General features: G+C 32.0%; 1 protein-coding gene across 11 annotated transcripts in view; it reads left to right on the top strand.

Annotated features, from left to right (window-relative positions):
- The window catches only part of LOC127700953 (chromodomain-helicase-DNA-binding protein 8-like), a 73,358-nt gene that overhangs the window by 43,645 nt on the left and 14,065 nt on the right, over positions 1–15,648 (top strand). For 6 of the 11 annotated variants that reach the window (XM_052204694.1, XM_052204695.1, XM_052204700.1 and 3 more), the window contains 6 exons: positions 2,473–2,618; positions 3,061–3,725; positions 4,363–4,446; positions 5,091–5,342; positions 6,627–6,684; positions 15,043–15,176. In XM_052204694.1, coding sequence (XP_052060654.1) covers positions 2,473–2,618; positions 3,061–3,725; positions 4,363–4,446; positions 5,091–5,342; positions 6,627–6,684; positions 15,043–15,176 — 1,339 coding nt within the window. The remainder of the gene's footprint in view (positions 1–2,472; positions 2,619–3,060; positions 3,726–4,362; positions 4,447–5,090; positions 5,343–6,626; positions 6,685–15,042; positions 15,177–15,648) is intronic. The other 5 variants (XM_052204702.1, XM_052204701.1, XM_052204698.1 and 2 more) reach the window with 2 other exon arrangements.

Raw genomic sequence — 15,648 nt, 5'->3', positions numbered from 1 at the left:
CTTGTGTTCAAGTGTATGGATCTCTCTGAAATTGTACTGCAAGGTACCATACCACAAAGGGAAGGCTGGGATTGAGTTTGGGGGTGATGAATCATAAGGGGGTTCAAAAAATTTGGGGGGGGGGGGGGGATTTTTTTTTTTTTTTTTTTCTTTTTTTCTTTTTTTTTTTCTTTTAAAATTTTCCATTTTAAGTTGGTTATTTCTGATTTATATTTAAAAGCAAATAATAATGATATGGTAGGAGATACACACCAAACAGGATATGTAAATTATTATATAATAAGTATTGTGCAATAGCAAGAAATTTTCAATTGCACAATAGCAAGAAATCTTCAATTGCACAGTATTGCGCAATAGCAAGAAATCTTCAATTGCACAGTATTGCGCAATAGCAAGAAATATCCAAAAGCACAATATTGCGCAATAGCAAGAAATTGTCAATTGTACAGTATTGCGCAATAGCAAGAAATATTCAATTGCACAGTATTGTGCAAAAGAAGATACTTCGTATAAATTGCTTATTTCTTGATCAATTTCAATGGGGTTTTATTCTTGAATTCTTGGGGTTCTTTAATATGCTGAATCTAACCGTGTATTAAGTTTTTGGATTTTGGGCCCCGTTTTTAAATTGGTCCACATTGAGGTCCAAAGGGTCCAAAATTAAACTTTGTTTGATTTCATCAAAAATTGAATTATTGGGGTTCTTTGATATGCCGAATCTAACCGTGTATTTAGATTTTTAATTTTGGGTCCCGTTTTTTAAATTGGTCGACATTAAGGTCCAAAGGGTCCAAAATTAAACTTAGTTTGATTTTAACAAAAATTGAATTCTTGGGGTTCTTTGATATGCTGAATCTAAACATGTGTTTAGATTTTTGATTATGGGTCCAGTTTTCAAGTTGGTCCAAGTTGGGTCCAAAATTAAACTTTGTTTGATTTCAACAAAAATTGAATATATGGGGTTCTTTGATATGCTGAATCTAAACATGTATTTAGATTTTAGATTTTTGGCCCAGTTTTCAAGTTGGTCCAAATTGGGGTCCAAAATTAAACTTTGTTTGATTTCAACAAAAATTGAATATATGGGGTTCTTTGATATGCTGAATCTTACCATGTATTTAGATTTTTTATTTGTGGGCCCGCTATCAAATTGGTTCATATTGAGGTCAAAAGGGTCCAAAATTAAACTTTGTTTGATTTCATCAAAAATTGAATTATTGGGGTTCTTTGATATGCCAAATCTAACCGTGTGTTTAGATTTTTAATTTTGGGTCCTGTTTTTTAAATTGGTCTAAATTAAGGTCCAAAGGGTCCAAAATTAGACTTAGTTTGATTTTAACAAAAATTGAATTTTTGGGGTTCTTTGATATGCTGAATCTAAACATGTGTTTAGATTTTTGATTATGGGACCAGTTTTCAAGTTTGTCCAAGTTGGGGTCCAAAATTAAACTTTGTTTGATTTCAACAAAAATTGAATATATGGGGTTCTTTGATCTGCTGAATCTAAACATGTATTCAGATTTTAGATTTTTGGCCCAGTTTTCAAGTTGGTCCAAATTGGGGTCCAAAATTAAACTTTGTTTGATTTCAACAAAAATTGAATATATGGGGTTCTTTGATATGCTGAATCTTACCATGTATTTAGATTTTTTATTTGTGGGCCCGCTATCAAATTGGTTCATATTGAGGTCAAAAGGGTCCAAAATTAAACTTTGTTTGATTTCATCAAAAATTTAATTATTGGGGTTCTTTGATATGCCAAATCTAACCGTGTTTTTAGATTTTTTATTTTGGGTCCCGTTTTTTAAATTTGTCTACATTAAGGTCCAAAGGGTCCAAAATTAAACTTAGTTTGATTTTAACAAAAATTGAATTCTTCGGGTACTTTGATATGCTGAATCTAAACATGTGTTTAGATATTTGATTATGGGACCAGTTTTCAAGTTTGTCCAAGTTGGGGTCCAAAATTAAACTTTGTTTGATTTCAACAAAAATTGAATATATGGGGTTCTTTGATATGCTGAATCTAACCATGTATTTTGATTTTGGACATTGGACCATAATAGGTAAATTAAAAAAATTGAAGTTCTTAGACCACATTCTTTCTGTGTCAGAAACCTATGCTGTGTCAAATTTTTTATCACAATCCAAATTCAGAGCTGTATCAAGCTTGAATGTTGTGTCCATACTTGCCCCAACTGTTCAGGGTTCGACCTCTGCGGTCGTATCAAGCTGCGCCCAGCGAAGCATTTTATTAATTTATGGTTTGTCCATTTACAGTGGGTAGATACATGGAAGTTCAAAAATTATCCTGCAAGGTCATAGATAAATTCAATAACATATGACTATTAGTGCTTAGATGTTTATAACTAGACTAAAATATGACTCTTTAGTCTCTGTATTATGTAGATTAAATTGTTAATGTTTAAATTTTACACTATTAATTTGATAATTACATATTTTCAATTTCAGGCATGGTGTTGTGCGCACTGATGAATTTATACTTAATGACCCAGCATTGTCTTTCAAAGATGTGTTCAGAAATAAACGTCCATATGTAAATTCCCCTCATTTTATGCAGTCACCTGGTGCCAGTCAGACACCAGTTAAAGTTAAAAGTAAGTTATTGAGACATACCATACATTTAAAGTTTTATAGAAAAGGAGATGATGGGGGTAGGGGTAATACATTAATGATACAGCAACTAAAATACACAAAAAAAAGACATCAACAGGATAACATGATAGCATAACTATTAAGCCAAAAAGAAAGATTTAAAAGACAAAGACTTAACTTATAAGCTTCATAAAAAATATGAAACTTAATATCTGTATAAAACTTCCTCACTTGTATACAAATTTATTTGAAAATAATGTAATTTTAGAAGCACATAGTTGGCATACTGATAAATATTTCAAGAAGAAAAAGTTTGAAATTTATGACCTGTGTTTCATGTGTACATGTTGATAGTTTATATTATGTTTAAGAGGAAACATTTTAAGTTTCTGAAAACTAAATGGGCACTTTGAACATAAAGATGTTTATCAAATATTCTTATAGATAAGGAAGAAGAAACTGAATTGGAAATAAAAGCAATGATAGAGAAAATCAAAAGGGAGTCTAATAAAGATAAATCAGAAATTGATCCTCAAGATGTGAAAAAGGAACCAGTATCTCCTGATAAAAAGTCTGAAGACCTTGAACAAGACTTTGGCAAGGATGTGAAAAAGGAAGTGATTTCTCCTGATAAAAAAATGAATGACATTGAACATGATGCAGAGGAAGAAAATAGAACTGGTAGTCCTGATAGTAAAAAAGAACTGCAGAAGGATATCAAAACTGAAGTGAAAGAAGAAAATGAAAGTGAAAGTGACGTAAAAGAGGAAGCCCATTCAGAACATGATTTTCAGGAAGAGAGTTGTGATTTATCTGTAGCTAAGAAATCTGCTGTAGATAATGAAGATGACGAAGCCACTGATATCGAACATGATGTTTCTGACAATGAAACTGCTAATGAGAATGAAGTGAAATCTGAAAATCAAAATGAAAGTGAGAAATCTCAAGGGAAAGTAAAATCAGAAAAGTCTCCAGAAAAAGTTAAGTCTCCTGGAGAAATTAAAACAGAGGATGAGGAAAAGGATGTGAACGATGAATCAACTGAAGTGACAAAAGAAAAGGAAAAAGTAAAGGTAGAAGATGGCGAGAAGTTCACCAAAGAAGATGTGGTATGTTTTAAACTGTCAAACTATTGAAATTGATGATGAGTAATTTATCTATGTGCATAAATAAAAGGCATATGCTTTTGATTTTCTGGGTAGAATCAAACCATAGTTATAAAGAAATCATAAAATGTATATATATGTGATAAGTAGTGTCCAAAAATAGCATACTTTTGTCAATTCAAAAGGTAAGCACCGCCTGAATTTAATTGAATACACTGATACTCAGTGAATCTTAATTCTGTTACTGTTTCAAAACTAATTGTTTGGAAGACCATTTGAAGTTGTCACACCTCTTCATATTTCATGATTTGAAAGACTAAAGGGTACATGGATTTGACAATAATATAATGCAAAGTATAATGTATACAAGCTGAAGCTCTGCCTATCTATTGATTGCAGATGTCAATCTTAATTACAAAGCTTGAACAAACATTTATTCAAACAAAGCAAGCAAGCCAACTAGACCTTTAAACTACAAGCATTAGGGAAATAGCTCTAAGCAATAACAAAAATTGATGTGTATTTGATTTATAAATAGATATTGATTACTTTTAAAGTCTAGAGCAATTGATCCAAAGCATTTTGCATACTGCAAACCAAAATAATCAACATATGTAATACATATAACCAACATTTTCAGGAGTTACAGAAGCTTATAAATGAAGAGGATAATTTAGATTCCAGATCGTCAGCCATTCCAGCAGATTTTCTACAATGGCCAAAGGTAAGAGAAGATATTTATATGAAATTTAAAGTAATCTGAAAATTCAAGAACAAAGTTTTGGCATGATTTTCAAGCCATTTGTTTTCAAAAGTTAATTTTTAAATAGACCAAATTTTTTTTAGTTATCAGAATCAATTCTGATTAAATCAATTATTTTAGTTATCAATTTGATAAATTTATTGTAAAACTGAGCTTTGTTGAAAACAGTGTGATAGTGCTTCATTACAGTGAGAAGAGTCTCTAAATGCAAAAAAAAATCATTAATGGACAAGCACAAAATTTGCTTAGAAATCTCGTTTCAATAATAATTTACACTATTGAGTAAAAATATACTCTTCAGGAATGGATACTAGGATGGAACATGTCATTTTGAGAAATTTAAAAGAATTTGAGATTCAGTGATAATTCTGTAGTTCATCTAAAAAAAGATTTATTCCAAGAGGTTTTTTAAATTTATAATACAAATTGATTTTATTGATAACATTTGAATGTTTGTAAGAGTTAGTTAGCTTGATTGTATCAAAGTTTGAATATTCAGAACCAATGTAATCATAGAAATGAGCACTGGAACAAAAGCTTATAACGACTCAAAGACTCAGAATTGTCGTCGACTGTATAATAATGAATGTGTTTTCCTTTTTTAGGACAGGGTAATCTTCCATCGTCTAGAACATATATGTTACTGTGTTGAGACTGGAGAATGGCCATTCCCAAAGAGGATGTCTAACATTCCTATGAACTATGACTCCAGAAGTGCCACACCCCTCGGATCATCGACACCCAGAGATGACCAAGATCTGAGCCAGTCAGACGCTGGAGATTCTGTTTATGATGGGATCAAGGTGAACAAAGGGATAAATGATATTGATAAGGATTTTGAAGTTCAATTTACCGAGGTAGAGTAAATTGTGGTTGGGTGTATGAGCACAGCAGCTTTTCTATTCTCTCTGCAGGGTGATGTGGTGTTTCTTTGTCACTTTAATTCAGTGGAATCCCACGGATGAGGAAGCTTCCATTTATGTTTATTTACACAGCAAAGGCATTTGTTTGAAACCTGTTTCAAGGAAAATATTTAGGAAAAAAATATTCTATAAATTCAGAAAATATTGCCTTGTTTTTATTAATGTGAAAAATGCAACAGTATCAGGTTCACAATTATTAAAAACTTAATTTCAGTATTGATTTTCCTTCAAAAATTCTTGCAGTCGCATTAATTAGATGTTGCATTTTTGGCAGTAATCAGTGTTTCGCAAGAATGAATGCTCACAATAATTTCTGAATTTACAGTAATCAATAATGATATTTCTATTCAAGTAATACTAAAATATAATCACATGCACCCTGTATACAGATAAGAACTGGGTTATAAATTATACTTCTTATCTTTATCGTGCAACTCCATTCAGCTGTAGCAATGCTGTTAAATGTTCTCCTTAAGTACATCTGCTTAATGGGATGTGAAGAAAATGCAGGGCTTACTGGAGATACAAGAGTGATGCCATTAATCACTATCTATAAACGTAGGGAGTCAAATTCAGAAAACAGTAACATATTATATATATGTTTGGCTCTTACCAGTCTGTTACTAATGTTCTATGAGTTGACCATTTGTATGCAGGGTATAATAAGCCTTTGTTAGGTCTGTAGAAAAAAGTATTGAAAAAAAAGAGATAAAATCATTTTAATTCATTTATAAATTTTAACAATGCTAATATAATTTTAACTCAGAACTAAAATCATATCATCTTCACTATTATTTCATCTTGATTTGTGTTATCATATCTCTTTTGATGTTTCTTAATTTTTCATACCACATTTTGAAAGTGCAGTAAAAATAAATGTAAATATGATTATTAAAATCCTAGATAATGTGTTCTGTATAGGTTTTAATCAAGTATTTTAACAAATGTATGAACTTAAAAGTAATGAAAAGTCCTAATAAATTTTATTTAGATTTTATGCATACATTTGATTTCATAGCAATTCATTTGTTTTACATTTAGATATGAATGAAATGTCGTTAAAATAAAAATAATGACCTTGTTAACTTTAAATAAAAATTTTGTTGATGATATTTGTAAATGCATATACCGAATTAACATATTATTTAGGAATAGTAATTATTTTAATATATGAAGACTGTTTCACATTTTTGTAATTTCTTTTCCTTCTATTTCCAGGGTGATGGATTAAAAATGACATTCCACAAACGCAATGCTAAAGAACAAAAATTTGATGGTAAGTGTGAAGTACTACAGTATCATTTGACTTGGGAACATATGATGAACAAGAGATCCAACACTTATAATCAATGATGACTTCTCTATCTGATGTTTCAGTAACTTGTATATGAGTCTGCCATACTCGGCAAAATAGCCTAAATATGATAAACTGACCTGTATTCACCTCCTCTCTACTCAAACAAAGTATCCTAAATTGATGGTGTTTATCAAAACTGTTCTTTACTAACACAACTTTTTACAGCTAAACAAGTACCTATACTGTTACATTTTTGTACTTGATTAGTTTATCCTTAAATAAAATTCTGCATTTTTTTTCTCTTTTGACTTCTCTAACCTACAACATTATTAAAGGAGAAAATCTAACCTGAGGGTTTTCTGTGACTTCAGTTTATTGATATAAATTGAAATAATATGAAAAGATACACGATTATCTTGCAATCCTTTTATCACTATTTATGTAATGATAGATAATTGATGGTTTTTCAAACGAGAGGGTGTTTCCCAGCTACAATCTCATCGAAGGGCGACAGCCTTGAGATGGGATTTGTCAGAGAAACATCCTCAAGTTTGAAAGCCATTGTTAATCTGTTTATTGCTATTTTGCCTATGATGTTGTTGATGTTTACATTGACAACGGCAAGTGCACCCTCAGTTTTTAGCAATATATCATTTCATATTATATCTGACAACTTTTACTTGGTGGAATTAATTCCTTTAGACAAAGGGAAAGATAGTTTGATACTTAACTTGAACATATGATGAACAAGAGATCCAACACTTATAATCAATGATGACTTCTCTATCTGATGTTTCAGTAACTTGTATATGAGTTTCCAATATTCAGCTAAATCACCTTAATGTAAGTCCTAGCCCCTGTAATTACCTCCTTGATTGTGTAAATCAAAACTGTTCTTAAGTTGTATCTACCGTACCTACTCGCTTATTAGTCGGAAAATTGGGAGTAAAATTCATAATCCAGAGAGGGGGACCGACTAATAGACGAGATCTAGCGACCAGAGGAAAAATCCAAGCTTGAGAAAAGTGGTCAGGAGTGAATTTCCTGGTCAAAACTACGTTTTTGATTGCCAAACCTACATAAATCAATAAATAAAAAGTTTTTGTTGAAAATAAATGACTACAATACTGTCTTTGTGTTTTATTTGTTCTTTGGTAAACACTTTCTGCAAATTCGTGTTGAAATTCTACTGTTTCCAGTTTGTGTATTGATTTTCATGGTCATATGGTTTTCCTATAAACCCAAAAGAAGAGCCAAGAACCAAAAATGAAAAGGAGATAACAATGTACCAAATATGTGAAAGGATGTTTTCAGCGGTGTTATTGTGTCATTATTGTGATATCATGATATCAATTCAATGCTTATAAATCATATAATAATCAAAAAATAATTTTAAGATTCATTCCCAAAATCAAAATATTATTCATTAAAGTGTCTCAGGTAAACAAAAATTACAAAATTGATTGACAAGCCAATATAATCCATTGATAACCCCAATTAAGAGACAAAGAGTTGTATTTACTAAAGGTGTGAAAACTATCAGTGATAGGTAAACAGATGACACTAATGAGTTGGAGTTAGTTATTTTAATATATTGATAAGCTTCACTTAATTTTTATACGACCGCAAAAAAATTTTGTGGTCGTATATTGGTATGACGTTGGCGTCGTCGTCGGCGTCGTCGTCCGAATACACATTGGTTTTCGCACTCTAACTTTAGTTTAAGTGAATGGATCTCTATGAATTTTTACCATAAGGTTCAATACCACAAAAGGAAGGTGGGGATTGATTTTGGGGGTTATGGTACCAACAGTTAAGGAATTAGGGGCCAAAAATAAGCATTTTTGTAACTTCCAGACATAACTTGTGTGTTAGTGTATGGATCTCTCTGACATTGTACCACAAGGTTCCATATCACAAAGGGAATGCTTGATTGATTTTTGGGGGTAATTGCCTCCAAATTTTAGGAATTAGGGGCCAAAAAGGGGAAAAAAACAAGCATTTTTCTAGTTTCATGACAATAACTTGTGTGTAAGTGTTTGGATCTTTCTGAAATTGTACTACAAGGTTCCATATCACAAAGGGAAAGCTGGGTTTGAGTTTGGGGGTAATTGCCCTAAAAGTTTAGGAATTAGGGGCCAAAAAGGGGCGAAAAACAAGCATTTTTCTAGTTTCATGACAATAACTTGTGTGTAAGTGTATGGATCTTTATGAAATTGTACTACAAGGTTCCATATCACAAAGGGAAAGCTGGAATTGATTTTGGGGGTAATTGCCCACAACGTTTAGGAATAAGGGGCCAAAAATAAGCATTTTTCTAGTTTCCAGACAATAACTTGTGTTCAAGTGTATGGATCTCTCTGAAATTGTACTGCAAGGTACCAAACCACAAAGGGAAGGCTGGGATTGATTTTGGGGGTAATTCCCTAGAAACTTGAGGAATTAGGGGCCATAAAGGGGCAAAAAAACAAGCATTTTTCTAGTTTCAGGACAATAACTTGTGTGTAGTTGTATGTATCTTTATGAAATTGTACTGCAAGGTTCCATATCACAAAGGGAAAGCTGGGTTTGAGTTTGGGGGTAATTGCCCTAAATGTTTAGGAATTTGGGGCCAAAAAACAAGCATTTTTCTTGTTTCCAGACAATAACTTGTGTTCAAGTGTATGGATCTCTCTGAAATTGTACAGTTCATACATGTGAACCTCCCGACGGGAGTACAATAATCCCGTTTTCAGGGGTCTCCTCCCGACCTCCCGTTGAAGACAAAAAAATCCTGTGTATGAAATATTTCATGAATGAAAAATTTCAGCCCAACATATCTGGTGTAACTGACATTACTGAAGTTATATTTTACCTGTATATCAATTAACATGCATAATTATATGGCCTCATTTGTCACCTTGGGTGTCAAACATACTGGTAATCAACGATTTTTACCTCAGGCTAACTGCCGTTGTGTAATAAAACTTTGTTTATTTAAAATGAATGTTGGGTTACTTCCCTTGATTTATCCTGTTTTTAAGTTACTTACCTTTAAATAATGTAAATTTTTAAAAGAATATAAATAAAATATAAAATGAACAAATAATCATAAAAGGATGGTAATTAAATGATTTTAAATGTTTTAGGACAAATAAAAAAATAATAATTTGAAAATTATTTGAGGGTTCTATACTTCCTTTCAAGGCTTAAATTGAAATTTATATAATAACTATGACCCATGTTTGTTTGAATGTGTTACTTATCATGCATTATAAATCTACTTGCATGAAGATAAATATAAAAGATCTACTTGCAGATAGATAAGCAAATGATCTGATTGCAATGAATAATGGTAAAAAAGATATGACCTAAAAAATTTAAAGAACATACTGAAAAAGAAGAATGTTAGATTGAACAAGTTGAAAGTTTAAAAAGATAGAGAAAATTTATAAGTACAAAGGTACTATAAACATAATACATTCGGATGGAAAGTTGAAGAAAACACACTTTAACAGACAATTTCTACAGCACACGGTTACATTTACGACAGAATTTATGTCGATTAAAAACATCCTGATCTCAGTCCTAATCTCCAAAACTCCTGATCTTAGTTTCACAGTCCATCACATGTATGTGTACTGCAAGGTACCATACCACAAAGGGAAGGCTGGGATTGAGTTTGGGGGTGATGAATCATAAGGGGGTTCAAAAAATTTGGGGGGGGGGGGATTTTTTTCCCTTTTTTTCTTTAAAATTTTCCATTTTAAATTGGTTATTTCTGATTTATATATAAAAGCAAATAATAATGATATGGTTTGAATAGATAAATTAAATTTTTTTAAGTTCTTAGACCACATTCATTCTGTGTCAGAAACCTATGCTGTGTCAAATATTTAATTACAATCAAAATTCAGTGCTGTATCAAGCTTGAATGTTGTGTCCATACTTGCCCCAACTGTTCAGGGTTCGACCTCTGCGGTCGTATCAAGCTGCGCCCCAGCGGAGCATTTTATTTTAATCCTTTAATCATCACAATATAATAAGAATTATGAAGTGTACATGCTCATTTAACACCGAGTTATGTATGCTGTGAAAAATATTTTCATCAAGTGTTGATTGACTTTAAATTTTTCAGGTTCATATTGGTTTATATTTGCTTTTCTCAAACAATAGGTTGTTAGTCATACCCTACAAAATCATTGATGCATTACGTAAACAACACATGGCTAATCTAACATTTGAACAGTGAACAAAACAAGAGAAATGAATACATCTTTATTATTAACAGCAATATAAATTATCATGATGAGCATCAACTAAATTCAAACCAAACATTAATGCAGAAATGAATATTATTCCTGGATTTGCATTGGTTCTACCGGCGTTCAGTTACTGTCAGCTGAAAAAAAAAATGCCCAAATTTTGTCCGACTTATACGAGGGTCAAGACTAAATCCTTAGAATTTGGAGCTGAAAAGGGCCCCCAACTTATAGTAGGATCGACTATTAGACAAGTTTATACGGTACATCAAGGGGCCTCATTTTCCAAGTGGTCTAAGTAGTTCATCTACTGTATCGCTAGCCTGTCAACACTGAGGTTGTGAATTTGAAGCTCACAAGTGGCAGGTGCATTTACTCCAATCTTAATTGACTAGGATTGCCAGTTTTCCTAATTGAAGGTCTGGTTCTCTCAGGGCACCAAGGCTCTTCCTACACCAATAAAACTGGCTGCCGCAAGATGGCTAATAGTGCTGAAAGTGGCTTTAAAACACCAAATAATCAATTATACCAGCATCAACTTTTATGGACTCAGAAATACATATATATTTTTAATGACAACTTTTCTTTTTGACAAGTTCAACATTAAATAAAATTTGACATTTCCTCTCTATTTATTCTATGACATTCATTATTATTAGATTTAAAATGTCTCACCTTAGTGAGGTCTGTGACTAAATCCTTTGTTGATGTGAACACAGACTTGACATATCTTACAACCCCTTTTTCACTTTTACATAATATATATCTGACAACTTTTTATTTGGTAGACTTAGTTTCTGAATATAAAGGAAAAGATTAACCTGATACATAACTGTGAACATATGATGAACAAGAGATCCAACACTTAAGTCAATGATGACTTCTCTATCTGATGTTTCAGTAACATGGATACAACTTTCACATTCATGCAGTTTTTCTGTACAAATGCAATGTCACAAAGCTTTATATAATTAAATTGTACGTCACAATAAGAGTTGATTGTTCAATCTCATTTTTGCCGATTTACATAGGGTTAGCTGGGTGACTCTTTCATAAAAAAGAACTTGAAATTCATCTATTGAGCCAAATCACCTTAATATGAGACTATTCCCCTGTATTCACCTCTTCACTACTCAAACCAAAAGTAAATAGGTATCCTGAATTGATAGTGTAAATCAAAACTTTTTATCTACAGCAACTTTTCACAGCCCAAGAAGTAAATAGGTATCCTGAATTGATAGTGTAAATCAAAACTTTTTATCTACAGCAACTTTTCACAGCCCAAGAAGTACATATACAATGACATCTTTGTAGAAAATTAGTTAAAATTAAAAAAGATCTACATTGTCAATTTGAAATCTCTACTTATTCTCTAACATAAATTATTATCAAAGAGGAAAATCTAACCTGAATAGGTCTGTGATGACTGTTGATATAGGATTGATATAAATACAAATTTGATGTGTTTTTATACGCCCGTCAAATTTTTGACGGGACGTATTATGTTATACAAATGTCCGGTGTCCGTCCGCCTGTCCGACTGTCTGTCCGGCGTAAACTGTCGCACCGTAACTTGAGAATGACTTATCCAAATTTCATGAAACTTAACATAGTTGTTTCTTATGATGGTCAAACAATCTGTATACTTTTTGGTGAAAATAAGATTAAAACTTTTTGAGTTACGGGACTTAGTAACTAAAACAGGTGTGTGTTTTTTTTCACATGTCGCGCCGTATCTCAAAAACAATTTATGATTATTGCTTAAAACTTTACACACTTCTTAGTTATATTAATCTTAAGATCTTTATACTTTTTGGTGATGATTCAAAATTTTATTTTTGAGTTATTGAGTATTTTGTTAAAAAAGGGGGAGGGGTTTTTCACATGTCGCGCCGTATCTCAAAAACAGTTTATGATTATTGCTTAAAACTTTACACACTTCTTAGTTATATTAACCTTAAGATCTGTATACTTTTTGGTGATGATTCAAAATTTTATTTTTGAGTTATTGAGTATTTTGTAAAAAAAGGGGGAGGGGTTTTTCACATGTCGTGCCATATCTCAAAAATGATTTATGATTATTGCTTAAAATTTTACACACTTCTTAGTTATATTAATCTAAAGATCTGTATACTTTTTGGTTTTGATTCAAAAAATTTTTTTTGAGATATTGAGTTTTTTTTTTTAAAAGGGGTGTTTTCACATGTCGCGCTGTATCTCAAAAACGATTTATGATTATTGCTTAAAATTTTACACACTTCTTAGTTATATTAATCTAAAGATCTGTATACTTTTTGGTTTTGATTCAAAATTTTATTTTAGAGATATTGGGTTTTTTGTAAAAAAAAAAGGGGGTTTTCGCATGTCACGCCATATGTCAGAAACTATTTATGCTTATTGCATAAAAATTCACACACAAGACGACGGGCGTATCATGCGCTCATGGCGCAGCTGTTTATTTAATACTTAAATAACTATTCATGCACAAGATTATATCTGAAAATTGAACTTGGTAACTGAATTCCTTTATAACTATTGATAGCATAAGAAAAGATTATTCAATGTATAACTTGAGAACATATGATGAACAAGAGATCCAACACTTACAGTCAATGATGACTTCTCTATCTGATGTTTCAGTAACATGGATATGACTTTCATATAATCAGCTAAATCACATTAATATGAGTTACTGCCCCCTATTATCACCTCCCTTATTCAAACCAAAAGTGAAGAATATCTCTCTATCCTTTCATCCCTTTATTTACATGGCATTGATAATTTTGTTTTTTAACAAATAAGAGATTATTCTGAAACTTAACTTGAACATATGATGAACAAGAGATCCAACACTTAAGTCAATGATGACTTCTCTATCTGATGTTTCTGTTACATGGATATTAGTTTCCAGTATACAGTCATATTGAGGGGCCTCTGAGGCCGAGTAGCCTAAGTAGTCCAACTACTGTATCTCTAGCCTGTCAACACTAAGGTTGTGAGTTCGAATCCTGCACGTGGCAGGTGCACTTGACTTCAATCTTAATTGACTATGATTGTAAGTTTTCCTTGCGATGGTCTGTTGTTTTCTCTAGGCAATCCAGCTTCTTCCAGCAATAAAAAAAAAAGACCAGCACGAAGTTAAACACCAATCAATGTCATATCTCCTTAATACTAGTATCTTCTTGTGTAATCACCTATCTATACAAACTCAAAGTAAACAAGTATCATGAATTGATGGTGTAAATCAAAACTGTTTTATCTACAGCAACTTTTCACAGCTCACTAAGTACCTATACCATGTGAGAAATCTTTGTAGTTGACAAGTTTAACTAATAAAATGATACATAGTTCTCTAACATACAATATTATTAATGGAAAAATGTAACCTGACTGTGGTCTGTGACTTCAAATTGTTGATATAGAATTGATAAGAAAAAATACTTGATGTGTCTTGCAATCACTATTTACACAGCATTTTATATTTGACAAAGTTTACTTGGTAACCTGAAGTCTTTTATAACATAAGAAAAGATTAACCTGATACTTAACTTGAAAACATATGATGAACAAGAGATCCAACACTTACAGTCAATGATGACTTCTCTATCTGATGTTCTTTAAAGCACTTTTTGGTTGTTTCAAATTGTATGGCATTTCATGCTGTTAAATTGAGAAAGCCTCTTTCAAATCATTTTGAAATTTTGCTGGGACCACACAGATCCAGTTTGAATGTGTATGGTTCAACTTTGTGGTTACTCCCCTTGATAAAATGGAAAACAACATTTTATTGTATTCACAAACAACATTTGGGCTTGTATGAATAAGCACAAGTAAAAAAATATATATTGAACATGGGCTACCTTTTATAATCTCTTTTGTAAATAAGTTATTTTTTTCCCCACCAAATAACATTGATGCTTGTGTATGATAGGACACATGCAAAAAATATAGGGCATTTACAAGGGCTACCTTTTGTAAGCTCTTGATTGTCAGGCTTGTATAAGAACACTGTGTTGCACATGATATACTTTGATGATCAATTGGAATAAAAAAGTATTGAAATGCTTAAAAAAATAATTTTATTTTGTGATTTCAGGGAGGATGGCCCATCTATTGAATCAGTCTGCAGCCTCTAGTGATAACGACAGTCAGTCGGAGTCTCTGACCCCACGATCTCAGGTAGCTGGACATTCCCCACGACACTCACCTCATCATTATTTCTTCTCACAGGTTCGTTCAATTATTGCTACACACATTAAATGAAACCAAAAGATTTTTTCTATATGTATTATGCATCCTCTTCATATAGCCTGTTTTAAGATAAGACAAAGAAAAAGAGGTTCATTGAATCAAATTTTTGCATGAACATCTGAACACAAGGTATCCCAATCTGAAATTCGCAGCAGGATCGGAATCCCGTGGAGCCATGGGAATCGGAAGCATTTTACTTACCCTCAGTTACACATTGTTTATTAATGCTTCTCCGGATTTGGATTCCTCCTCATTTTTGGATCGGGATACCCGGTGTGATCTGTTACGCTTAAAATTATATCTGCTTTTCTTTTTCTATTCTCTATACCTTTTTACTTTTTCGCATATGCATGATTTTGTTTCTTTTCTTTCAATTTAAACAAGATATTTATTTAGTGATGTGTGTGTAGCTTTAGTTTTCCCATTATTCATATCATCCAACTTATTGCTT

This window comes from Mytilus californianus, unplaced genomic scaffold (genome assembly GCF_021869535.1).
Source record: "Mytilus californianus isolate M0D057914Y unplaced genomic scaffold, xbMytCali1.0.p SCAF_5, whole genome shotgun sequence".
In the NCBI taxonomy this organism is placed as follows: Eukaryota; Metazoa; Mollusca; class Bivalvia; order Mytilida; family Mytilidae; genus Mytilus; species Mytilus californianus.
This window is presented reverse-complemented; position numbering and strand designations above follow the sequence as displayed.